Source organism: Pantherophis guttatus, chromosome 4, assembly GCF_059756535.1.
Source record: "Pantherophis guttatus breed Tessera chromosome 4, ASM5975653v1, whole genome shotgun sequence".
Classification (NCBI taxonomy): domain Eukaryota; kingdom Metazoa; phylum Chordata; class Lepidosauria; order Squamata; family Colubridae; genus Pantherophis; species Pantherophis guttatus.
Genome location: NC_142066.1, coordinates 113,339,823 through 113,366,746, shown reverse-complemented (window position 1 = coordinate 113,366,746; position 26,924 = coordinate 113,339,823). Strand labels below are relative to the sequence as shown.

Sequence of the window (26,924 nt, the reverse complement as noted above, 5' to 3'; positions counted from 1 at the left end):
GCGTGCAGAGGCAAAGAAAGAGCATCGCGTTTTTGGGCGGTTCCAGGCAGCGGAGATCGCGGCAACAGTTTTTGGGTGGCAGCACCTTGCCTTGCACCTCCTGCGCAGTACCCAGCAAGCTACCAGTTCCTTGAAGATGCAAGCCCACTCAGCACACTCGAAACCTGCAGATGGTCTGCACGGACCACCCACACCCTATGCCGCACAGCAGCCATGGGGGCAAAAATCTTGGGAGGTTAAGGAGAAGTCTACTGCTGTAGGGAGTGGGGATCTCCAGTCTTTGCACAAGTTGTGAAGGCAGCCGTTAGAACTGCTGGAGCTGCTTCCAGGCAGACCCTGGGAGAACTTCGAGTTCTCGGTGGCTAAAGGAGAAGAAGAAAACTCTGGGCATGTTGAGAACACACACACTCCTATTGCTGGAAGAAGGGGAGAAGGGCTGCTTCTCCTGCAGTCCCCATCCGTCTGTCCCCTGTCCTTGTGCCTACACTCCTCCCTCCTCAGCCACCTTCTCCTCCCAAACGGTCTTCGTGCCCAGAGGGGCTCCATCTGCAGTCGAGGTTGGTTTCCCCCTCTTGCTCTCTTAAACTGAACTGCACTGCGGCTCAATTGTGATCGTAAATTGAGGACTATCTATACTTAAAACAGTACTGAGCTGTTTTCTACATTTTCCTTGTGTATTTCATAATGAATATAATTCTATATTATTAAGGTTAGAAAAGAAAATTAGAACTAAAAATAATCCTGAATATTAAAAAAATTATTAAGCAGAAAAATTAATTTGAGATATAAACTAAGCAAAATGTATTATTTCATTCCCATAAAACTATGTTAATGTCCAATTTTGCAGCGTTTCTATTTCCAGGATATCAGCGATTTATATAGAAAAATTGACTTATTGACTACTTTGTGATAAACCATGGGTTTTTTCAACGTATTTTTAAAAATAAGTCACAGTGAACCATAATGGGCAAGTTTAAGCTATACACAGACAAGCCATATTGAAGTAGCTCCATAATCTTTTGGATCTTTTGAAGAAGAAATGCATGTGTGCTGCCAAAAAAGTACATATAGTATGAAATATATGGTATAGTTATTGGAGCTAGCTGCTGGTAGAGCCAAGTTAAAACAAGCATATTCCAGAAACACTGTGTAAGACCAGGTGAATTTCATCAATTTATGTGGAAGGTTAGTCAGAATAAAAAAATATTGACTATGCTGTATAGTGCTATTAGCTATAAATATACATAGCTAATCCTTATTTTTTTAATTATATATATATACATACTAATTTTGCTATATTTTTATAGCTAAAAAGTTGCCGAAGAATGAACCACAGAATACGGGAGCTAATTCTGGTAGAGGAAGAGGAGGAGTAGATCTTACTGAACCAACACAACCAACTAAGAGTCAATGTTGTAGCAACTAAACTTTCAGCTGCTTTAAACTGTCTTGAATATTCTTCCACTTCCTAACTTGTTAATAACAATGGAATTTGGAGTATTTAACCTGGCCCAATACAGCTTCCAAAACTGAAGAGACTTATGAAATAGTTGTTTCTAATACAGAATGATTTTGTCCTAATTTTTAATAACATGCATGTATCACTGGCTGTTATGTTTCAACAATGGGGTGGGGTGAGGAAAGAAGCTGGCTAAACCTGCTTCAGTTAAGAGGTTTTTAACTGGATTACATGTCATTAGGAATAGAGATTGAACTGTTCCATGGATCTGCAGCTAACCAGTTAGTTCCTCAAGTGTTGGATATTGGTTACTGTTAAAGTGTAATGAATAGAATTTGGATTCTCCATTTGTGATTTTGAAAAGGAAAAAAAAAGGTTAATATACCTTCTGAACTTCCTGTAAGCTTATTAACAGTATTTATGCAAAATGTTTATGTGGGGTAATTACCATTTAAATATACATTCCACATTTTCATAATTTAAGTGAAATATGTGAAACATTAACAATTTTATTGACCCTGTGCTTGCAGAACAATTGGTTTTCTTTAATTATTACACTATATATAAATTTGTCAAAACCCAGTTTAATTTTTTTTTAAATCAAGCTTCACACGTTTCCTGCTTTTAAAATGTTACAACCAATGAATTCAACTTCTGATGCAACACAACATATTTCCTAACAAACTATTGAGACATATCTTATAAAAACTAGTTAGCTGATTTTGATTTTAATCAGTGTTGACCATTAACACAATTACCTTTTCTCTAAGAATGTAACTGGTCAGAGCACTAACAATTATGTACATTCAACTTGATTTTAAATTGGGATGTTAATGTACTGTAAATAGGGTACTGCATTATAGTCTATATCTGTTTAATACTCTGTACTATTTAAGAGTTGCTTAAAAGTATACATATGTACAGTTACTTTAAAGAGCTAACATTTCATTTTCCCCAGATTGCAAGGGCAATTAAGTTCTTCCTTCATGGCTAGAACAGTAATAAAAGATGCTCCTGTACCTGTAACATAAATACTACTGTCTGTCTGTAATGAATTCTGCAATGTTGTTTCCCAAAGTCCATTTTATTTTGATTTGTCCGGTATATTGCACTAATTCTTTAGTTATTTTCATTATATGAAATCTACCAAGTGTCAGAAAAGATGATTTAATCTATTTAAATGTTGAACTGCTAGCAAAAACTTACATGTGCAGATGTAAATTTGCAATAATTTGGGTTTAGCAATGAAAATGACAGTTCACCAGTGTTTAGTTTTATATTGAGGTGCTCAGGTTTGAATAAAGTGGTATAAAAAGGAAATCATAGTAATCATTCTTTTTAAACAACATGGTAATCATTTTTTAAACAAGTATTTATTTTGTATGTATTATGCCAGTGTTTCTTACTCTGTTTTTCCCATTAGTGCATCAATGGGTACATTATCACATCCATTTAAGAGAGCTAACAGTACAGAAACATTATTTCTAGAACCTGCTTTAAGGGCAGCTTTTACTAAGTGCTTAGTAATATATTTTGCTGCAAGATTGTAAAATGTTCTAGAATCTGTTTCTGAATCTTCACATATCTGTAAAAATTCATGACTTTCAGATATCAGGTCTTCTGAATTTTTGTTAATTTCTTTTTGAGTTACGTTAGTGCCTGGTGGAGTATTTTCTTTTGAAGATGTAGGAATATTAACTGGTGTTTCTAAAGAATTTTCTGAGGGTTGCTTTGTAGAAATAGTACCGCTTTTTGACTCAATTACTACTTCTTCTTCTGTGCTATTGTTAATTGGGAGCTTTAACTGAAAACTTGGATCAGTTTCCTCTTCATTGCCTAAATCTGATTCAGGAAAAAAATCACGATTCATATACCATGAGTAGAATTGATCTTCCAAAGATAACTTTGAAGCTTTGGGAATGTAATTTTTCATCAATAAGGCATGTTGATATTTTGCCAAGTAAGCAGAAAACAAAGTTATTGTTAATAGCACAACTTCACTTTTATCCAAAACTTCCCAAAGTCCATTAGTTGCTATAATAAGAAATTGACATGAGTTATCAACAGAGAAAGAGATTGTATTTGGTACAGGAATAACTGTTTTCTTCATCTTTGGGTTTCCATGATGGCCAAGGCCACGAGTATTTTTTATTAGTCCTTCTATTAGTCCTTTAGGCTCATTACTGCTGATGGATCCACCATTCTGAAGAATGCGTCGCCTTTCCTCTCTGCAGTATGTGGAGTGTTCTTTAGTAAGCCAATAGCTCTTTCCATTTTTGCATAAAACTGCATGAACATTACCTAAAAAATTTTTTAAAATCATTATATAATTTTGAAGACAATATATACAAGAGATTTTAGTTTCAAGTATTGTTTGTGCTGTATCAGCACAATGCTTTTCCATATCTTGAATAAGGTGTAATTTTCAACATAGCAGTATGGATATGTAACAATCTGAATACAGTACTATAACACTCTGACCTTATGTGTATTTGTGTGCATATCTTGTATAGTAGCCTCTCATGGTTCCTAGTCAAATTCTGATTTTTAAAAACCATTTAAGGTGTTTTCTAAAAGTTTGTACTACACATTACAAAAATGTTGCTGCTTATATGAGGAAATGTGGTTTCCCAACAGGACTAAACAAAATTAAGGCCACTAAAAGGAGAATGAATTATCAATAGGCTTCAGCAAATACCTGAGGTATATAAAAGTAAAGCTACATAAAACTATGATGGCTGACTTAGCCATCTGAAATGTACAATAAATCTACATTTAAAAAAAAAATCAAGCCTGATTAATGCCCTGTGATAGTTCTTAAAAGCCAGAGAACATTAGGAAGAAAGTGTTGCCAGTTGTGTAAAGAAAGTGTAAAATTACCAACTTGGCAACTTTAAATCGTGTAGCTCCCAAAATTCCAGGTGGGAGTTGAAATCCACTTGTCTTAAAATTATCAAGTTTGACAAACACTGATATCAGAACAGCCTTTGACAGATTGATGTCTCTGAAATATTTTGGAACTGCAACTTCCAAACTCAGCAGTTTAGGTAACATAATTTTTGGTATCTAGATTATAGTAGTTATGATTACTAAGGCTATGTGTGCTATGAAATTATCTGCTCTGAAACCTTTTGGGTACGATGAGCATGCATTAATTTGTTGTCAGTAATGCCACATAATGCTTATCTGACTAGAGTTTCTCTTAAATAGTACTCTGCCTCAAATAACCAAAACTCTGAACTGAAAAAATGTTTTGAATCCAGGACAAGTTGCATTCCAGAGGTTCTATTTAACTGTTTAAGCTCAGCCGTGATTCAGAAGAAATAAAACCTAATTTGGTTGTCCTAGACTTTGATCAAAATAAAATCTCAAGGAATCCCACAATGATTTTACAAGATGAGACAAGATGGCTAATGTCTACCACCTGCTTTCCTTCATCACCTATTTTTTTTCAACAATTTGCAGTTCAGTATATCCCACCAGCCTGCCTGCCTGTCCACCTGATCTTCCCAGCCCCCTTGTACTGACCTATGCACCAATTACTATGACATAAAGAATAGGATAAATCTTAGCATGATTTATTCCACTCCCCCCCACTTTGTTTTTCTCAGTGCTTCCTCTTTGCTGCTGCTGTCTTTTTTTTTTTACTCATCCCAGCTGCAAAACACTTATGCTGGGAGTAGCTGTTTTAGCTCTATATGCGGTGGCTCAGTAGCTAAGATGCTGAGCTTGTCGATCAAAAGGTCGGCAGTTCAGTGGTTCGAATCCCTAGTGCCTTGTAACAGGGTGAGCTCCTGTTACTTGTCCCAGCTTCTGCCAACCTAGCAGTTCGAAAGCATGTAAAAAATGCAAGTAGAAAAATAGGAACCACCTTTGATGGGAAGGTAACAGCGTTCCATGCGCGTTTAGCCAGGCCGGCTCATGACCACGGAGACATCTTCGGACAGCGCTGGCTCTTCGGCTTTGAAACTGAGATGAGCATTGCCCCCTAGAGTTGGAAATGACTAGCACGTATGTGCAAGGGGAACCTTTACCTTTACCAACCAAAACACTCAGAACCCAAACAATCTGAGTCGCCATGGGTGAATAGGTGGCAATATAAATTTAATAAATAAATAACCTAAAAACAACTATTCTGGGCACAGAAAGGCTCCTATAAGAAATTTTTAGAAATCCTTATTGAAAGCTTCACTGATGACAATCAAAAATATTCAAAGTCCAATGTGTCCCAAGGGCTAAAAACAACAATTTTTCAGAACCTAATGGATAGGGTCAATTATATCCCCATTTTTAAGTTTTTAACATTACATAGCATTTATTAATTTATTACTGTAATATTTATACCCCACTGTAATTCAATGGTTTGGTGGCAGGATTTAAAAGCTCCAGCATTGCAAGATTAATAGATAGTACATATATCAGGCCACCAATTCAATAACCCAAATAAGTAAGATGGGAAATTTTTGGCTAATACTTCTATTAGACCAACAGTAGATGCCTTTCCTACCAGAGATTTGCCTACATTCACATTCAAGTTCAAATCTTTATTTAAACTTTCCTAAATTTTACTGCTTAAAATCCTGTCTATATCCTGGACAGGTTTTTTTTTATAACTACATATGGTAGGATTCTACTTCAATTTTAAAAAAGATCTTTGTATGATAGCTGAATTTTCCAAAAACACATTTAGCTAATACACTCCAGTGTGAGTGAAAGCAATATGATTCGTTACAGGTAGTCCTCTGCTTACAACCGCAATTGGGATTTGAATTTCCATTGCTAAGTAATATACTCACTTAGCAACAGCAGTCCTGGCATATCCTGTTACTGTTATTAACTAAATTCCATCAATTAGCTGGGGACCTATACCAATCCAAACCATTTCAGGCCTGGTTCCTCCCAAACCCTGGTATGGAAGGGACTACTTCCTCTTCAACTCCCCCATCCACCTGTCTCCTTTCCCCCCCAATCTCTGCCCTTTTAGCCAGCCCTGGTCAGCAAGCAGTCCCACAACCACATGGCTCTGGTGCTGCTTGCCACTCAGTTGGTCAAGGGCTTCTTGGCATACCTTAGCTCTAGGGCTGCCAGAAGCCCCAAAGGTGCAGCACTCCAGGAAACCTCAGCCACCCTGAACCAGTTCTAACCACAATAACCCTCATCATGTGCTCTGTGTGGACTCTGCCTCCCTGTGTTCATCTGACCTTCGTCAGCTTCTGTTCTTGCTGCTGACAAGGTATGCCTGCCCTGACCTTCACAAGGCAGCTGTTGGCCAATGAAGCCATCTTCTCTGGGTCTCACAAAGAAACTGCTCCATACAACTTTGGGACAAAAATATCATGTGGCCAGTAGTTGTCTTTTAATGTGCCAGGTGTACATGCTTGGTCAGCATTGGAAGCAAGAAAATGGCAAAGCTCAGCTAGGGCAATAAGGGTCATGGATAGCAGTGGGCCAAAAGGATACAGATGGGGGAAATAGGCAGGGGGGAGGAGTTGAAGGGGTTGTGGTAAAAGTGGACTGCCAATGACTTAAATTTTTATCATGTGATCATAGTGTGCTGCAACAGCCATAACTGGCACTTCATTCAGCATCAATCTAATTTTGAACATAGAATAAATGGTTGTAAATCAAGGACTACCTGTACAATTTGATTGGGATCACTCATAATTCAAGTTATGCTTTGCTCAGATAAATCAACAATACTAACCAGAGTTATTTGTCATAAAATTGAACTGAACTAACAATATATTTAGAAAAAGATATCTTCATAGATTATAAAATATCATAAATTATTAGGAAAGTTCTGCTGAAAAATTTATCATTGCACAATCAATACAATAAATGATTATTCTAGATTTATTCCTAGAATAATTCTAGAGTTCAATAGCTAACAGTTGTGTACCACCCAGAGAAACAAGATGGGAGAGTAAGAGGGAAACATAATATTCTGAATTTTATGACTTTATACATACCAATGTTAGCAATATGCATTATTCCATCAATTTCATCTGAATTCTCATTGTTTTCAATCCAACCTTCTTCCTGGATCTCATCTTTATGATTTGTTGGTTGCTCATTATCTGCTGACTCTCTGATGCTTTTTTTCATTCCATCATTTATACTTGTAAATAGTTCTCCAGGATGTCCTGTGAGAGAACATGCCTCTTGCTCTGTGTTGTTCTGTCCCTTTCCATGACAGATTCTTGTAAGTGGCTCTTCTTGGTGCAGTTCTATTTCAGAGTCTTCCTCTTGTTCTGTGTTGTTCTGTTCTTTTCCTTCACTTACTTTTCCAAGTGGCTTCTCTTCCTGCTGTTCCATAATTTTGTCTACTTCTTGTTCTATGATACTTCTTATCATTATTCTGTTTGTTTTAGGTAGTCCCTTCTCATGTTGCATGAAGTTCTGCTCATCATTATCATTTATTGTTTCAGCTGTTTCTTCCCCTTTTTGTTCTTCTTGGTTTTGTTTTATGTTGCTTGTCATTTCTATTAAACATATGGCAGTTGTACAGCTACTCCAGCGAACTCTGGAAACTTCACCTCGTCCAAGACGTAAAAGCCTATCCATTCTCCAAAAAGCTTTTGCAAATGCTCTGTGAATCCATTCATACTTATTTGGTTGTGAGTTTTGGCTTCTGGCTTTTGCAACAGCAAATGCTTGCTCCTTTACTTCATAATCTTCTTTAAAAATAGTGCAAAAAGAATGAAGCATGTTTTTTTCAGCATTGCTAATCTGATAGGAGGAATCATTATGAGAAAGCTGGTCAAGAAGTAGAAGAGGAAGTTCATCTGAAGTTAACTGAGCAGCAGAAATTCCATTACTTCCATCAAACAGTCCAAGTAAGCAAGTATCTTTCTTGTGCCCATAATTATCTAGTACAATATACACATCTTCCATTTCTGTGTGCCAAACAGCATTTTTATCTTGACAAATTGCTATGGCTTTAATCAGTGGATTGCTTACTTCTTTAATATACACCGAACTTTGAACAATGTTATCAATGCAAAAGTATGGAGCAATTTTTATGCTCTCCTTAAGAAGATCAATGGAACAACCAATCTTTTCTATCTCTCGTTCAGGATATTGAGCAGTTTTTTGCAGTTTTAAAATGAGTTGCTTTCTCCGAAGGATAATTTTTTTTATATCTATAGGCTCCACATATGGCCACTGATAATCCAGTACAGCTTGAGCTTGGTGGACTTTTTTGTGATGAAAAAGTTGGCTGATGTATACCATTTCTTCACAAATGGAACATGGGATTCTAATATTTAAGCTTTCAATTTGCTTGAAATCAATGTTAAGCACCTTTGATAAATCCTGTTCCTCTTTGCAGGATTCAGAGTTTTGTAGTTTTTGTTCCTCTTCACTAATTTCAGAGTTTTGTAGCTCTGTTTGGTATGTCATTCTGGGGTGGGGGGAATAAATAAAATGTGTTACAATAATTATTAAACAAATCTAAAAAATATAGGTCTTGATCCAAGAAGTCTCAAAAGTAGTTTTGAAACACAGGGGGGTTTCAAAGAAGTCTGACATAGATGAAGCAAGGAAGAAATTAACTATTGAAAGGTGCCGGGGATCCCTCCAAATCCTTTTGGCAACTGGTTGTAGATCCCAAAGAAATTATGAATAACTATATCTATTATTTAATTATAGTGAATTGTCATTGAATACTGCAAAGCATAACTTCACAGGCATGTGCTAAAGAATGGATCCCATGTGTGGAGGTAGGGATGAGATTCCTTGGGAGAGGTCTTACCCTATTATCTGGAAACGGTTTTAACCTATTGACCCTGTTGAAGTGGACAAGGTCCTAAATGTTGTTGGTGTCACCATCTGCCTCTTAGATTCTGTCCCTCCTGGATGGGTGAAAGTTTCTAGGTTGATGCCTAGCAAATGGATTCAGGCAGTAATTAATACATCACTAGAGGAGGAAACATTTCCCGAGGCTTTTATGGAGGCCTTGGTTCACCCCCTCCTTAAAAAACCATCACTGGATCCCACATGCTTGGACAACTTTCATCTAGTTTCCAATCTCCCCTTTGGCGGGAAGATTGTAAAAAAGGTAGGTGGTGGTGTGGCAGTGTCAGAGGGTCCAGAATGAAACAGATTATTTGGCCCTCCTTTAGTCAGGCCCAGTTATGGGACACAAATAGCATTGGTCATGTTTGCCGTGCCTTGAAGTCGTGAAGTCCTGGATAGGGAACATTAGGCTTTGACTGAACCCTGGAAAGATCAAAAGGCTTTGGATACATGAGGCCCTGAAATCTGGCACTTTGTCATCTTTAACTCTGGATAGTATAGTACTACTCCAGACATATCTGGTCCACAACTTGGGGGGTCTCCTGGATTCACAAATATTGCTTGAAGAGCAGGTGGCAGTCATGGATAGGAGAGCTTTTGCACAACTTTGGGTTGTGTGCCAGAGCTGCCTTTCCTGGCTCAGGAGTCCCTGTGTTCAATTGTTCAGGCCCTAGTCATTTCACGGTTAGGCTACTGTAATATGCTCTGCATGGAGCTACCCTTGAAGAATATTCGGAAGTGACGGGTGATTCAGAGTGTGGCAGTGCAGTTCTTGGAGATTAAAGAATGGCACATGTAACACCACTGCTCTGAGAGCTAAATTGCCAGTTTCCTGGTGCAATTCAAGGTATTGGTAATCACCTTTAAAGCTCTTCATGGCATAGGTCCAGACTACTTGAGGGACCATCTCATCCCACAGAGATGGCAGAGGAGGCAAGCTATGGGTTCCATCAGCCTGATTATTCCAGCTGATGGGGCCCAGGAGAAGGGTCTTCTCTGCTGTTTCATCTGTCCTCTGGAACCTTTCCCCTCAATATGAGGTCAGCCCCAACCCTCTGACCTTTCATAAGAGCCTAATCACCTGGCTCTGCAGGTAGCTTGGGGCTCCAATGGGAAGCATCATGGTGAGGTAGTTGATCGATTAACAACAGATTCCACCCTGCTTCCCCTCCCCATCTGTAATTGAATTACGGTGTTTTGTATTAAGTTACCCTGTGATATGGTGGGTGGCCAATACATTTTTATAAATAAACAATTTAATAAATAAATAAATAAACTTAAACTAAAGTAGATAAGAGTAAGAATCTATTCTTATTAATCTAGATAATTTATGCTTAGTTTAGATAAAGTAAAATAATTCTATTCTTAAACACTTTGATAGCTCTGAAAAATGTATAGACTTGATCTGCAAATGCATGATTTTTTTTTAAATCATGTATTATTATTGTAATATGGGGGGCAAAGGAAAAAAACTGATACAAAAAAATGTCCTTCAACTTCTTACAATGCACAATGCTAATTCAGTGTGTTTTGAAGAAATGCGCAATTTATTGAATTTTTTAAAACTCTCAGATTGAAATGAGATTATAACTTTCAAAATCTGTTCCATCCTACAATTTTCAACATTGTTAAACTTTGCTACATTGCCACCCTGTATTATATGGAAAGAAATTCAAATTGATCCAAATTGTTCCATTTCTTGGATTTTGAGGAAAACGAGCCTCAAAATTTCTCAAATTGGTGTAATAAACCAGCAATAAAATATCTTATAGCAGTTATCTCCAAGTGTAAAGTTCTTTTTTCCATTGAAATTATCACTGTCCATTGCTATAACTGCACTGAAATTTTATATCAGTTTAATCATGCAGATTTTAATTTATAAAGGATCTGAATCCTTTATAAATTTCACTACTGTGTTTCCCTGAAAATAAGACCCGGTCTTATTTTCTTTTGACCTCCAAAATAAGCACCAGGGCTTATTTTCAGGGGTCTTAATTTTTTTTGCCTTACCTTTCTGAGCAGCTCACTTCTCAGAAAAGCCAAAAACAGCATTTTGGCTGCGGCTTCTGCGGCTGCAAAAGATATTGTTGGTGCTCTCTGACCATGCTTGAGGCCAGTGAGCAGGCACATTTGGAGCCACAGGTGCAACTTCGAGTGTGGATAGCCGCAAGGTTCATCACACCCTCGCAGCAGCACGCCGACTGTCCCAGTGTGACGAACCTCACGACAATATCGCCACTCGCAGGTGCAACGGTACAATGAGTCTTGCTGCATCCTGCTGCGAGGGGCTGTGTCATTGCAATGAGCCTCATGAAAATCCATTTCTGGTGAAGTTTGGGGAAGAGAAACAAGTCAGAGTCTCTGCTGCTTCTGCTTTCCTTGTGTGCAGCCAAAATTTTGCAAAAGGCAGGAAGGTGAAATGCCAAGCTCGACCCATATCCACACCTCGTGTATTAACCCCACTTTCTCAGCCTACTACCCAAGCAATCTTCCCCTCCTGCTGAGGCTTTAGGAATACTTCGCAAGTGAATTCACTCACCATTTTGCCATGAACCTCTCGGCTACTGACTGAGGGCAAAGCTAAAGCAGGAAGAAGCGGCCACTCGTATCCTGCCATGACTGACTGCGAGCGGCTGCAGAAGAAATCAGCAGCGGTGTGACAGGTGTTGGGGCATTGGAGACCTGGCTGCGCCACTCCTAAAGTGGGTGCGGAGTGCATGGGACAGCTCCTTTCCCTCCCATCTCCCCAACTTGATTTTTAAGCCTGCGCCTCACCCCTTCTCGTATAACCAGACATTGGGTGGGGCTTAACTTGGGCTTATTTTTGATGCAAGCATGAAAATCAGACAAGGGCTTGTTTTTAGGGTAGGTCATATTTTTGGGAAAACACGGTACTATTTCACTACCTGATTATCAAAGAGCCTAGATGATCAGAGACAAAAATAACAAAAACTTTTCTGAAAGACTAGAAACTTTATGTAGAATTTTCCTACATTTAGGAAAATGAAATGATTTATGAATTTGAAAATTAAGAAGGATGTGGAGTAATTGAGAGTTGAAGGGACTGGAACAACTACAAGGGAGAAGGGATAATAAGATTGTAATTATCTGTTCAAAAGATTAGAAATCATTCATATTTTCTTTACATTTTTCCATTGAAATTATCTGTGAAGGTTCGCAAAAGCATTTCTAGTCTGCTCTCGAGTTGCCATTATCACTGTTCCATTTCATTTTCTTTCTTGCACTTTTTTCTTAGCTTTTTTCTTTTGATTTGACTTTTATGTAAAAATTATTAATAAATGTATAAAAATTATATCATTGAGCACAGCAAAGGTTAATTCTAAATTATAAGTTTTTCAAATTTAGTCAAAAGCCTCAGTATTCCCCTTGTTCCTCTAATCCTGTTGTTGCTATGCTACTTATTTGAATATTGGAATCAGCTAAGTGTGGAAGTACACTGTGTAACAAAAGATTCAAGATATCTTTATTTTGTTCTATTAACAAAAAAAAAAATCTTGTAATCTAAACAGATTGTTCTCTCAACTGAACAAATTTCTTAGTATTTTCTTCCTAATAAAAATAGACATCCAGTAAGGAAGCAAGAGGAGGGAACTATGGACATTTTTTAAATCTATATCACAGATGTTCAGTAAAATGCTTAATAACAGCCTCTAAAATTATTGTTTTCTCAGTATATTGACTCAGATGTATCAATGTGGTCCCTATGGAAGGTCTTTCTCCATCCCCATCTAAAGAAAGCATGATGACCCTTGTACTGGAAATGAAGTACTCACAAAAATTGATAAACACTCAATAATTCTGCAGTATGGTGTTAATGTAAGACCTTATATTAATACATTTAAAATCCAGATTCCACTGACTGGATGAAACAACATCTGGCTCCATGTCTACAAATCAAAAATTTTACCTATTTAAAGTTTGACGGTAGGTTGAGATTATTTCAGTGCCTAACCTCCAACTAGTTTACAGATTACAAGCAGATTTCTTCTTTGTTATGATGGTTATTCTCAAGTGTTATTGGGACACCATTACTCAGCCTAATTTAGTTCACATTGTCTTTGTGTGTTTAAATATAAGTGATAGGGGAATGGGGAGGCATCATTTATCTTTTATAAAAAGAAGAAAATATCCTAAACTATTCTTAAATTATTTTCAAACATTTGCCTAAAGTAGGAAGTCATTAAAATCCTACAAGCTAGGCTCCAGCAGTATGTGGTCTGAAAACTACCAGAAGTGTAGGCAGAATTTTGAAGAAGCAGAGGAACTAAAGATCAAATTGCCAACATACGCTGGATCATGGAGAAAGCTAGGGAGTTCCAAAAAAACATCTACTTCTACTTCATTGATTATGTTAAAGCCTTTGATTGTGTGGATCACATCAAATTGTGGCACATTCTCAAAGAGATGGGAGTACCAGACCATCTTATTTGTCTCTTGAGAAACCTGTATACGGGTCAAGAAGCAACAGTGAGAACTGGACATGGAACCACTGATTGGTTCAAAATTGAGAAAGGAGTTCGACAAGGCTGCATGCTGTCGTCCTGCCTATTTAACTTATATGCAGAGCACATCATGAGAAAGGGGGGACTAGATGAATCACAAATTGGAATTAAGATTGCCAGAAGAAATATCAATAACCTCAGATATGCAGATGATACCACTCTAATGGCAGAAAGTGAAGAGGAAGTAAGGAGCCTTCTAATGCAGGTGACAGAAGAGAGTACAAAAGTTCGCTTGGAACTCAATATTAAGAAAACTAAGATCATGGCTCCCGGCCCCCTCAATTCCTGGCAAATAGATGGTGAAAAAATGGAGGTAGTGACAGATTTTATTTTCCTGGTTTACAAGATCACCGCACATGGGGTCTATAGCCAAGAAATTAAAAGATGATTACTCCTGGGGAGGAAAGCTCTGGAAAATTTAGACAGCATACTAAAAAGCAGAGATATTACCCTGCCAACAAAAGTGTATGTTTTTCCAAGTTGCAATGTATGGTTGTGAAAATTGGGCCATAAGGAAGGCTGAGCGCCAAAGAATTGAAGCCTTTGAACTATGGTTCTGGAGAAGACTCCTGAGAGTCCCTTGGACTGCAAGGCGATCAAACCAGTCAGTCCTAGAGGAGATCAACCCTGACTGGTCTTTAGAAGGCCAGATCCTGAAGACGAAACTGAAATACTTTGGCCACTTAATGAGAAGGAAGGACTCACTGGAGAAGAGCCTAATACTGGGAACGATTGAGGGCAAAAGAAGAAGGGGATGGCAGAGAATGAGGTGGCTGGATGGAGTCACTGAAGCAGTCAGTGAGCTTAAATGGTCTCCAGGGAATGGTAGAGGACAGGAAGGCCTGGAGGAAACTTGTCCATGGGGTCATGAGGGGTCGGACATAACTTCACAACTAACAACAACAAGAGGAGGTAATTAAGTAATGGTGGCTGATATGGTTTATACATGGGTAAAGGGATTGTCTACAAATTCTAAATTTCTTTGGTCTGAACAAGTATACAAATATATTCAGTTGTTATCTAAGCAGTGGTTATATGTTTTCATTAGTTATAGCAATTGCTAAATTGCTGAGATATTTACATATCTCAGTTTCTATGGTTGTAAATTCTACAAGTGAATTACTAAGTGAAGAAAATAATTGTTGTAATGTGTTGTTATTATTGTTGCTAGTATTAAAGACTGTTGTAAATCAACTTCCAGTCAATATCATGTGGTAACCTTCAGTTATAATATTTTAAGTGAGAAATGTATATTGCATGTCTCATTCATACTGTTGTCTCATCATAATATCTGCTCTTAGTCTTCCTCAAGCAGGAACTACTGTGTTTACCTGAAAACATGACCTACCCCGAAAACAATCCCTAGCCCAATATTCACGCATGCACCTAATATAAGCCCTACTCCAAAAATAAGCCTTAGTGAAGCCCTGGCAGCACTAGTGCAATGAGCCTCGACACGTCCTGCCGGAAGCGGCACTGTATGGTGCACCGTGCAGCCTTCTGTTGCAAGCGGTGGCATACCATATAAATAGTTGGCTTGCATTCTTTTCTGTCTTTTCAGAAGGGACGCATGAGTGAAATAAATTGCAATCATGTGGAAATGGTCAGAGTGCACTTAGAGGAATTTAGCCAAAAGGAAAAGGATAGCTGATGGTAGCTTTTTAAAAAATTATTTCCTAAAAAAAAAAATCCTCTAGAACTTAAAACTGTTTTAATCAGCTGAAAAACAGCTTGAAGACAACTTTACAGCTTGGAGACAGCTTGCATGGGCTGTGCGACAAGGCATGCGGTGTCTGGCTATGAGCGGCAGAAGAACTCGGGCAGCAGTGCGACAAGTGTTGGGGTATGGGAGGTGTGACTATGATGGTTCTAAGGTAAGTGGGTAAAACATCCCCCGAAAATAAGAACTGGTGTTTATTTTGGGGCCCAAAAGAAAATAAGACCGGGTCTTATTTTCGGGGGAAAACGGTATGTAGAAATATTGAATCAAATTTCCAAAACCCTAATCAGTTAAGATACTCTGTTTCCCCCAAAATAAGACATCCCCTGATAATAAGCCCAATTGGGCTTCTGAGCGCAAGGCAATAAGGCCTAGAACTTATTTCAGAGTTCAAAAAAATATAAGACAGGGTCTTATTTTCGGGGAAACATGGTAATTACAGTCAAATTATCATGTATTTGTTGTACATTATGAAGTAGAAGGCTACTTTAAGGAATGGGTAATTAGGATGCTTCATGCATCATTTTCAGTTCTATTCTTTCAGAGAAAACAAGCAGGTCTGTAAAAAGTACTTCAGATGTAGGCACATCATTCATTTATCTAAAGCAGCAGTTCTCAACCTGGGGGTCGCGACCCCTTTGGGGGTCGAACGGCCATTTCACAGGGGTCACCAAAGCCCTCTCTCGCCCCCCCCCCACGCCTTCACTCACCCTCACCCTCTGCCTCTGTTGGATCGCCCGGTCGCCGTTCGCTTACCCCGCCCACTCCCAATCTATTGCTGCCTCCGGAGTCTCAGCTGATGGCTAGAGGGAAAAAAAACTTTAAATTCTTGCCGCGGGGCTTCAAAGAGCTAGCTGCAAAGAGGTAAATTCCTGGAGCAAGTTTTTTTCCCCCTAGCTATGCTGAAAAGAGAAAGCGAAAGCAGGGTCTTAGCTGCAACGTGACAAAATGAGGCAGAGAGATTTCTTTTTCTTTTTCCTCACCAAAAAAGGTAGGTACAAAACTGCAAACAATGGAAAATTTAGGGCAAGAGGAAGTTCAAGATTTTAAAACACAAAAGAAAAAAAGCTCTATTTAACTAGGGAATTGTAATAATTGAGATACTATTAATTGTATATTGTGTTGAAAGCAGAAGCGGTTAAGTTGGGGTTTGGAGGAATATATGGGGGAAATTATTTGGTTTATTATTATTGGTAAATATAATTGATTGATTTGTAAGAAATTGGATTGCATGGAAATAATTGGAATATTCATGTTCATATTGATTAATATACAAAAAAAGATAGTTATATAACTAATTGATTTATATTAAAATGTTGAATTTGTATTAAACAACTGTATTACATAATTAACCAATGTGAGGATGGATATGAAAATAGATGACAATGCGAAGGGGTATAATATAGAATAGAAGGGAAAAATTGAATTTGATTAAGATTAGAGATGAGGATGAAGGGTAATATTGGTTTTTTTAAAAAATAGATGAGGAATAAATATGGTAAAAAGGAAATATAGAAATTGTAAATTTAATTGAAATGACTAAATACTGTGTTGGAAGAAATATCCTTCTGGGTTCTGCTCCAAGTGGGGAAAAAGACACTGGAAACATGGAGACTGTTTGGAAAGATGTTTTAATGGTGGACAGGATCACATGGCTTGATGGGGCCCATTGTGTTAGTTTCTGTTGCTATTGTGTTGCAAATGTCCTTTGACAAAGGATTGACTTTCTGCCTCTGGCCCATTAACAAAGGATGGGGGGCAGGAAGGTGGGAGCTGCTTTGTCTGTAAAATATGCTTCTCCATTTCTCATCCAGGGAAATATAATATTCTGCCTTTTTAATATTTCCCAAAATATTTCATTCTTCTAGGAAAGGGGTGGGTGCTAACCTCCTACAACTGTTTAAATTTGTGGACCGGCCAAATACTCTGTTCAAAGAAAATACGTTGTATGTTTGTATGTGTGTTTCTAATTATTACTATTTATTCCTATTTGTTCTCTTTTATTCTTTAAAATTTAACAATTCATTCTTTATCTTAATATCTTTATATTTGTTTGGGGTTGGCTTTCTTCCCTTTCATCTTTTTTATTGTACAGCAATCTTTCTCCTCAAACCTACCACCTCTGTCTTTTCTTTCCTTCTTACTTTCTCTTCCCCCCCTTCTCTTTTCCCTACTTCCTCTTCCTTTCTCCTTCCCCTCCTCTCTTTCTCCCTCTCTTACCCTCACTCCTACTCTAATTTCCCTTCCCTTCCTTCATCCCTCTCTATTGCTGTATCCTTTTATGCATATGGACTACTCAGAGGGCTGAAAAAGTTATTTTTGACTGGTCCTCGCACTTTTGACCAGTCCTCGAACTTACGACTATCCTCACAATTTTTGTTTTTGCCCTATCTTGTCACCATGTTGAAGAGAAGCAGTTGTGAAATGAGTGACATGGTTGTTAAGAATGCTGCACAGGCATAAATGTGAGGATGGTCATAAGTGTGAGGACCAGTCAAAAGTGCGAGGACCTGTCAGAAATGACTTTTTTCAGCCCTCCAAGTAGTCCCTATACACATAGCCATGGCCACCTGGTCACATGACCTCCAAGCCACGCCCACAAAATAACCCACGCCCACAGAACCGGTAGTAAAAAAAATTTAGAACCCACCCCTGGTTGGGGGTCACCACAACATGAGGAACTGCATTAAAGGGTCGCGGCATTAGGAAGGTTGAGAACCACTGATCTAAAGGTATTACAAAACTGTGTCTTATATTTTCACTTTTCCACCTAATAATTATTAGATTTTTTTTACCCACATACTGATCTGACATTTTCAATGGATTATTTATGTAATCCCAGCATTTTATTCTCACTGCTGGATATATTCAAAATCTAGGATGTTTTTTGTATGTTTTTGGTTAATTCCTATTTGCTAACTTGCTGCACAGCTACTCAATTTGCAATACAGTAATCCCTTTGAAGTTTTTATATTATTTTGTGGTTTTCACTATTCTCAGTGCTATGAATTTAATCTGCACAGTTCTTGAATAAAAATCTTTGAGAGTTTGAATCCCAGAATTTTACTTATTTAATGGAGAAATTATCTAAAAATTGGAGATTTATGTAATTAGGTAGAATTCACAATCCATATATAGATGCCTGTATTCACATTAAAATATGGGGAGTCGCCATTATGAGTTTATTGTATTTTTTGGATGTTTTCATAATTTATAATTATTTAAAAGTAAACATGGAAGCATGATATTTAAAATTTACTTTTAAAACTGAAATCTAAAAAGATGTTAATTAAATTCTAACAGAAAATAAAAGCCTAACTGCTAACTAGTTGCACAGTCTATATTTTAAAGTCTTTATTTACTGCTGAACAATATTGTATATTATCACAGTGGTATAATTTTGGCTTTGCTGGGTGTGCCAGTGAGAATCTATGTGCCAATATCTGATTTCCTATCCATTGTCCTAGAACCAAAAAAAAAAAAAGGGGGGGGAGGGGGAATTTTCATTGTATATAGAGGATACCAGTATCAATCATCTCATCAAACCTTTGTTTAAGAACAGATAATTAATGTCTTGACCTTGGACCACTTAACTGTTGTTTGTGCTAATAAAGATTAAAATAGCCAACCTCCTGAGTCCTAGCAGTTTAAGAAAGAAAAGATAGTTATTTCAGGAAGATTATGCAAGACAGCATCCATAGGAAGTGTTTTCCTTGCTTCCTAGTATATTTTATTTTTCTAGATTATCAGCCATAAAGTAAAACTTACTATAAAAGCCAAACTCTTGTTCTCAAAAGTTAATGTAGAGTAAGGTGACCAGGCGTCCCGCTTTTGGCGGAACAATCCCGCTTTTGAACAATTTGTCCCGCATCCTGCGGCGTTTTAAAAAAGTCCTGATTTTTGGAAAGAATGCACGGCGCAGTGGTGGGTTGCTCCTAGCTGCCTCCTGAGTCTCAGCTGATGGCTAGAGGGAAAAAAACTGTTTAAACTCTTGCCGCGGGGCTTCAAAGGGCCGCCCTACAGCTGATCAGTGTTAAAAGAAAACAAATGAGTAGACCGATGCCTGCAAAGATAGAAAAAACAGCCCCTTAAAGCTTCAGCATAGGTTAATTAGTACAAGTTGATTAGATCGGCTTCCCGACTCTCAGCTGATTTGCTCTCAGCTGTTTTGCTCAGATCTCTTTGGTGCTAGCTGCAGAGTGCTGAAGATTTTTTCCCCTAACTATGCTTTAAAAGCGAAACTGAAAGTAAAGCAGGGTCTTTGCTGCAACCTGGTAAAATGAGGCAGAGAGAGATTTGTTTTTCTTTTTCTTTTTCCTCACCAAAAAAGGTAGGTGCAAAACTGCAAACAATGGGAAATTTAGGGCAAAAGAGGAGAGTTAAGATTTTAAAACACAAAAGAAAAAAAGCTCAATTTAACTAGGGAATTGTAATAATTGAGATACTATTAATTGTATATTGTGTTGAAAGCAGAAATGGTTAAGTTGTGATTTGGAGGAATATATGGGGGAAATTATTTGGTTTATTATTATTGGTAAATATAATTAATTGATTTGTAAGAAATTGGATTGCATGGAAATAATTGGAATATTCATGTTCATATTGATTAATATACAAAAAAGATAGCTATATAACTAATTGATTTATATTAAAATGTTGAATTTGTATTAAACAACTGTATTACATAATTACATAATTAACCAATGTGAGGATGGATATAAAAATAGAAGACAATGGGAAGGGGTATAATATAGAATAGAAGGGAAAAATTGAATTTGATTAAGATTAGAGATGAGGATGAAGGGTAATATTGGTTTTTTTAAAAAATAGATTAGGAATAAATATGGCAAAAAGGAAATATAGAAATTGTAAATTTAATTGAAATGACTAAACACTGTTTAAATTTGTGAACCAGCCAAATATTCTGTTCAAAGAAAATACATTGTATGTTTGTATGTGTGTTTCTAATTATTGCTATTTATTCATATTTGTTCTCTTTTATTCTTTAAAGTTTAACAATTCATTCTTTATCTTAATATCTTCATATTTGTTTGGGGTTGGCTTTCTTCCCTTTCATCTTTTTTTTTTGTACAGCAATCTTTCTCCTCAAACCTACCACCTCTTTTCTTTCCTTCTTACTTTATCTTCCCCCCCTCTTCTCCTCCTCCCTACTTCCCCTTCCTTTCTCCTCCTACTCCTCCTCTCTTCCTCCCTCTCTTACCCTCACTCCTACTCTAATTTCCCTTCTCTTCCTTCATCCCTCTCTATTGCTGTATCCTTTTATGCATATGGACTACTCAGAGGGCTGAAAAAGTTATTTTTGACTGGTCTGATCCTCACACTTTTGACCAGTCCTTGAACTTACGACTGTCCTCACATTTTACATTTTTGCCCTATCTTGTCATCATGGTGAAGAGAAGCAGTTGTGAAATGAGTGACATGGTTGTTAAGAATGTTGCAGGGGCATAAATGTGAGGATGGTCATAAGTATGAGGACCAGTCAAAAGTGCGAGGACCTGTCAGAAATGACTTTTTTCTATACACATAGCCATGGCCACCCAGTCACATGACCAGTTAGCCACGCCCACCCAGTCACATGGCCTCCAAGCCACGCCCACAAAATGGTGGGTGTCCTGCTTTACCAATGTTAAAATCTGGTCACCTTAATGTAGAGCACCATCAGTATGTCATATTACACAATGTAGTGAATCAAGAATGTAGTTAAGTATTGTTTAGTGCAAGTGCTATTTAGTACCCTGGATTGAAAACAAAATAAACAGGCAAAACTTCCAAATAAAATAAAAAGTTCATTAAAAAACTGGGCACCACTATTTTCATAGTGTAATAGAATTTATTGTTTGCTTCCTTCTATACTAATACAATCACTTTCCTGAATAATCTTAACAGTCTCTCCTACAAAATTAAAATAAATAAAAAATAGGGAGATTTATTTTGAGCAGATTTATATCAAACATAACTTTTTAATAAAATAAGAGATTTTAAAACAGAACAGAATTATTTACTTTAGATCTTAAAATACAGTGTTAGGAAATGATCAGCAGTGTAATCCTATATATGTCTATTTAAAAGTAAATTATTCAGTAGGGATTACTCTCAGTTAACTAGGAATAGCCTTGTATCATAAATTGTTTTAGCTTTGAATACAGGGGGATGATTTAAATATTAAGAACCAGATTATTCAGCATAATTAAGTTTCCTTTTTCAGAATGATTAGGGAAAGGAGCTCTTAGGTCATTTCACATATAATTATGCAATAAAGGGTGCCGATCCTTACATATCATGCAAGGTCCATGGTTTATTATACAAAGCACAATTACTAGGCTAAACTATAAAAAAACAGGTTATTTTTTTTAAGAAAAAGACTAAGTGTATATATTGCACTAAAACAAAACGAAGCAAAATTCATTATGGCTAAGAGGACGATTCATTCAATGGAATTTGGCTTGACATGGAGATAAAGCATATCATATGAATTGTTGTGAAATAGGGTATCTAGTAGAACACAGAAAATTACCCCTTAAAAAGCAGCTGTACAAAGACTTATTCTGAATCAAAAGCTATACTTAATTATATATGTTGGAGAACACATTACTTTAATTCTGTGTAAATAAGATGGGGAGCCTTTTAAATTGCACCAGCCCTTTGTAGTTGTCAAAATATTTGAATTATATTTTAAATTTAATAGAAAGAAATTTGGTTAAAGAATTGTAAAAGCAGTTAACTTAGTTGATTAAACAGTCATACTGGAGAAAATAAGGAACAAGCATGAAAACCCAATAGGCAGAAAACAAAATATTGATGTAAGATGGGTGTTATTAAATAGATTATATTTAAGAAGCATTTAAAAACATTAAAAAGCATTAAGAAGGGGCAGTTTAAGAATAAAATGCATTGGACTAGAAGTTCTTGGTGGACATTGGCTGAAATTATTTTATTCTTTATGTTTTTGCTACAGAATTCAGGGAAAAATAGTTACAAAATAGGAATTTTAGAAGGTAGAACATTATGTGGATTTGTGGCTCAGATATGGTGGCAGGGGGAGCATCAAAATTACAAATTCTGTACAGAAGCCAATGTGAATGTTCCAAAGCATCCCTTGAACTTCAAGGCACGTTGGGAATCAAATGAAGATTGCTACATCTAATAGGATGTATTTCAGTTCCATTATACAATATGAGCTAGAGTTTCAACATCATATCTGAGGTCTCTGTTTCTGATAATGTGCATTTAATACATATTTAGAAGCTCAATTAAATCCTTTTAAGTGATTTGGATTTCAATCTTGATACCCCCAAGAATTAAAAGAAGATGTAGTTCAATGTTACTGCAAAATACTATTTTTAAAAATAAAGCTACTGAAATCTTTATTTCTGATTTGTTTGTCCATTGTAACTGGAATGTGTAATTGTCTTTAGGCATGCAGTGGCCTGGCCAATGGGATTAGTTTTGTTAAATCTTCCCTATTTGCTTTCTTCAACCAAGAAATTATCTAATCACAGCCTTCTTGAATTTATGCTTTTCACTAAGTGAAAATCTGTAAATCAGTACCTTAAGCTTCTAGAAAGCCGTATGTTCTTTGGAATTCCTTTCTCTGATAGTTGCACATTAATACTGGACTAGTAGTTAAGTCCAGTGTTTACAATTATTACTATAGTAACGGTATCCTTAGCCACTGAGATATTGTTCTGATTTGTATTATGTAGCAAGGCTAAAATTGGTACTTCCTGTTTTGTTTTGGGCTTCTGCATTTTTGTTTCTTAAACTAATCAAAATCAAGAAATAGCCTTAACATTTGAACTTAATGGAGGTATCATTAGCTAGTACCTTAAGTTATATTATTTCATTAACAGATTCTGCTGCTAAATGCACAAAAAATGAAAGCTTAGAAATAAAATTCATCCAAGAATTTGGTTTGTTTTGATTTTCAACATCAGCATATTGCAGCAATCTGCTCATTATTAAGGAATATTTGTGTTAATAGGATGTTATATCTAGCTTAAACTAGTCTTCAAGATCTATTGCCATTAGTGGGATGTGAAGGTGCTTACAACTGCCAAATGTACTGATTAAATGTTGGATTTAGGCTGGAAAGACTGAGGTTCAAGTCCCTGTTCAATCATGGTATTTAGTAAGTGATTTGAGCCTCTCATTTTTTGTCCAGGCATTTGCCAGAAGTTAATACAGTAAGGACTTGAATACAAATACTCTCTTTCTTTCTCAGTTATCGTGGGGAAAAATTAAGCACCATGTTAGCTGCTTAGAGTTGGTTGATAGTCTTTCAAAAAAAGGTGACAAAAAGATGCAAAAATGAATAAGATTAAGGTTTGTATTCACACTAGGTATTTTATATTAGATCACAGCAACGCTGTTATATAACAACATAGCATATGAGGTTATGACTAGTCCTTTTTGAACTGATTACACTGAGGGTTAAAATGGTTGCCTTTGAATCATCCTCAACTCCTAGTGACTGCCTGAACTAATCCCTAAAGTTTTGTTGGCAAGATTTTTGGTTTACCCTAGCTTTCTTCTTGCAAGGGCTGAGAATGAATGACTGGCCCAAAGTGATCCAGCTGGTTTTATGCCTAAAGCTGGACTAGAATTACAATTTCCTGATTTGTAGCTCAGTTGCCTTAACATGCAATTGAAAGGGCTGAAATTCACTTTTAAGAATGTTTGCTCTGGCAGCAAACTGTCTTTTGTTATTCGAGACCAAGTAGGTAACAACCCAAAACAGAGCTTTTAAGTTGTACCATCATTTAGGATTTTTTTTCCTCTAAAGTAATTTGATAAGTACCAAAATCTTTTGGTCTCATATGGAAAGACTTTTCAATAGCATTTGTAAGTAATTGCCTTGGAAGTATTAAATATGGTATAGAAATCTTTAAATAAATAAACAGTAAGAGGCATACTTTTTGCTACGGCCCTGTTCTTTTCTAATGTAAACTTTATTAAAGTTTTACATGTAAAATAAACATGAAACACAATACAGAAATTAATATAGAAACTGAACCTGCAAAACTAAACATCTAACTTAAAAAAACATACAGCCCTCCTATTCTAAAATGAATTAAAAGGCCATTGTACTCTATATCATTTTTCAATTATTGTAAAGTCTTGGAGCCCGTTTGAAAACTGTTTTGAGATAAATCACCATGGTCCAATTGTTTATTGCTGCATGGATTATCATCTGGGGAGAATATATATCACTGGTAGGGCGAAAGGGCAATAGAAAATAAGCAAAAAGTTGATGAAATAGATAATCAACAAGTTGCTTTAGTTTAGTTGTCATCTTAATGCCATCATTAATGTCATCTCAATGCCAGCAAATCATTTCAATGAATGGCTAGGTTTGTTAGTTAAAGCGCTGCTTTTCTCCAACATACATCTCATCTTTTTCTCGATATTTTAAAAAAGTTGGTCGGGAAGAAGGCAAAGTAAGGTTTTTCATTGCCAGCTACCACTTTTCCGTTCCTGCAATTTTAACCAGTTTAACTTCTTTAATCCAAGCCAATGTCTGTTGAAGCTCCTTCTGCATTTACCTTCAACAGGTCTGCGAGCTCGCTTTCTAACCCAACAACTTTTTCAGAAATCAGTGTATGAAGGAATGAACGAACCGTGAACTTCCTTTTATCCTAAAGACATTGCTCTGTGCTCTTTGGAAGCAAGGGTGAGGCCGCGAGGTAACTTATGTAGGCGGGAGCGCATGTTTGGCTGTCACCATTACAGTACTTGGCGCGCGCCCAAGGGTGGAAACGGGCGCGAGGCAGCTGTTATCACCCGAGGGCCTCAGTCCAGGGCTCCAGAAGCCCTTAAAAGTCTGCTGCGGGACAGGATCGCCCCTTTCTCTACCTTTTGAGGAAGTGGCACGTACCGAGGGAACTTCTCACTTTCGCCTCCGAGTGGTAGTTTTTACACAGCAAACATCCGTGCGCGCGCCCTCGCTCACGAGCTCTGTGACATGGTAGAATGCCGGAGATTTATTGCGGCATAAGCTGGTATGTCACGGCACATCTAAAGTCCTTGTCTTCACGATTCCAGGAGACTTATTTCCTGACAAATTGGAGAAGCCTGGATTCTCTAACAGAGGGGCTTTTAACCAGACCCACTACATTCCACCATGCCACCCTAGCCCCGTCCTCCGCAAGACGATCTTTGGGAATGGGCGCCGCGCGCAGGGCACAGAGAAGTACGATGCCTGTCCTGAGGCGCAAAAATGGACTCTCGAAGATTACATGGCCGTGAATATGCTGCTAAGGGAGAGTTGTTGGAGGCCCCACTGTTTTGGCACCTAAGCGATGGAGGCCCAGGCCGTGTCTACAGCGGGATCTTTCCGCCAAGAGGGACAAGCGCGCCAAGCTGCAAGAACATGTCCGTCTCTCTGCCTTACTGTTTCCATAACAGGCGCCTCGCCTCCGCCTTCTCTTCCCTTCCCCAGCAGGACCCGCCCGCGGTGCGGCCTGTCCCCTCCCTCCTTGGGAGCAGCCGGCGGCTGCAAAGCGGGGAAAGGGGAGGGTCCAGAGCGCTCGACGGGCGCGCTGAACCGGGCACGGAGCAGGGCTGGCGTCGGTCACAACAGAGCCGAGCCTCCCACCGCCCGCGCTGCTGCGGCATGTCTGAGGCTGGTGCGGCCGGGCTTGGAGCTACCGCTGCAGCTGCAGCGGCAGCAGGAGCAAGCTTCGGGGGCAACGGCGGCGGGGCCGGAGCACTGCAGCAGGGTTCCCCGGCCGCTGGAGGGTTGCCTGCTTGTGGTCCCGCCCGAGCTGTTATCGCTGCTGCCGCAGCTGCTACTGCTGAGAGCCCTGCAGGAGGAGGCAGTGGAGGTGGTGGTAGTAGTAGCAGCAGCAGCGGGGGGGGGCTCGGCTCGGCTCGTATCGCGGGGAAGAAGGCACAGCTTCGCTCTGCACCCCGCGCCAAGAAGCTAGAGAAGCTGGGAGTTTACTCTGCCTGCAAGGTACCCAGCCAGCCCTAGGGTTGGGGAGGAAAAATAGACAAGATTAAGGGATTGCATCGACGTCCAGCACAGAGGTCGCCGCACTTGCTGCTTGCCCTTAGGGGGCGCCCAAAGATGTAGCTGTTGCAGTTTATAGTTGTCGTCAGAAGGGGAGGTGCGGGAGTGGTTCGCTGGGACTGCAGCCGGTGCTTTTAACGAAATAAATAGGCTCTGAAACGCAGCGGTTGGCTCGGTGGTCATTTTCAGGGTACGCGTGTGCGGTTTCCCGCTGGACTTCCTACTGGTATTTAGCGTGGCAATTGTTTTCCAGTTGGAAAAGTATTTTTCTGCTCAATTATTCGTGTGTACCTGTGTGGTTTATAAAGAGCAATTAATTCTGATTAATTATTTCTCCTTGCATACATTCATGGTTCTAATTCGCGATACAAAATTCTGTTGCATCAATTGGAG

General features: G+C 38.1%; 3 protein-coding genes across 6 annotated transcripts in view; 2 read left to right on the top strand and 1 right to left on the bottom strand.

Moving 5' to 3' along the window:
• Positions 1-2,779, top strand: part of RAB5A (RAB5A, member RAS oncogene family) — a 29,055-nt gene extending 26,276 nt beyond the window's left edge. The window contains exon 6 of the mRNA XM_034402247.3: positions 1,308-2,779. Coding sequence (XP_034258138.1) covers positions 1,308-1,426 — 119 coding nt within the window. The 3' untranslated portion in view covers positions 1,427-2,779. The remainder of the gene's footprint in view (positions 1-1,307) is intronic.
• On the bottom strand, positions 1,769-23,171 carry PP2D1 (protein phosphatase 2C like domain containing 1). The gene is made up of 3 exons (XM_087892577.1): positions 23,069-23,171; positions 7,429-8,861; positions 1,769-3,760 (listed from the first exon to the last, which is right to left on the bottom strand). Exons 2-3 carry the CDS (start codon positions 8,858-8,860, stop codon positions 2,862-2,864), a joined length of 2,331 nt encoding a protein of 776 aa, XP_087748703.1. The 5' UTR covers position 8,861; positions 23,069-23,171; the 3' UTR covers positions 1,769-2,861.
• A 1,267-nt stretch (positions 23,172-24,438) lies between these two features.
• The window catches only part of KAT2B (lysine acetyltransferase 2B), a 111,791-nt gene continuing 109,305 nt past the window's right edge, over positions 24,439-26,924 (top strand). For all 4 annotated transcript variants that reach the window (XM_087892576.1, XM_034402238.3, XM_087892575.1 and 1 more), the window contains exon 1: positions 24,439-26,474. In XM_087892576.1, the coding sequence (XP_087748702.1) occupies positions 25,737-26,474 (738 nt within the window). In that variant the 5' untranslated portion in view covers positions 24,439-25,736. The remainder of the gene's footprint in view (positions 26,475-26,924) is intronic.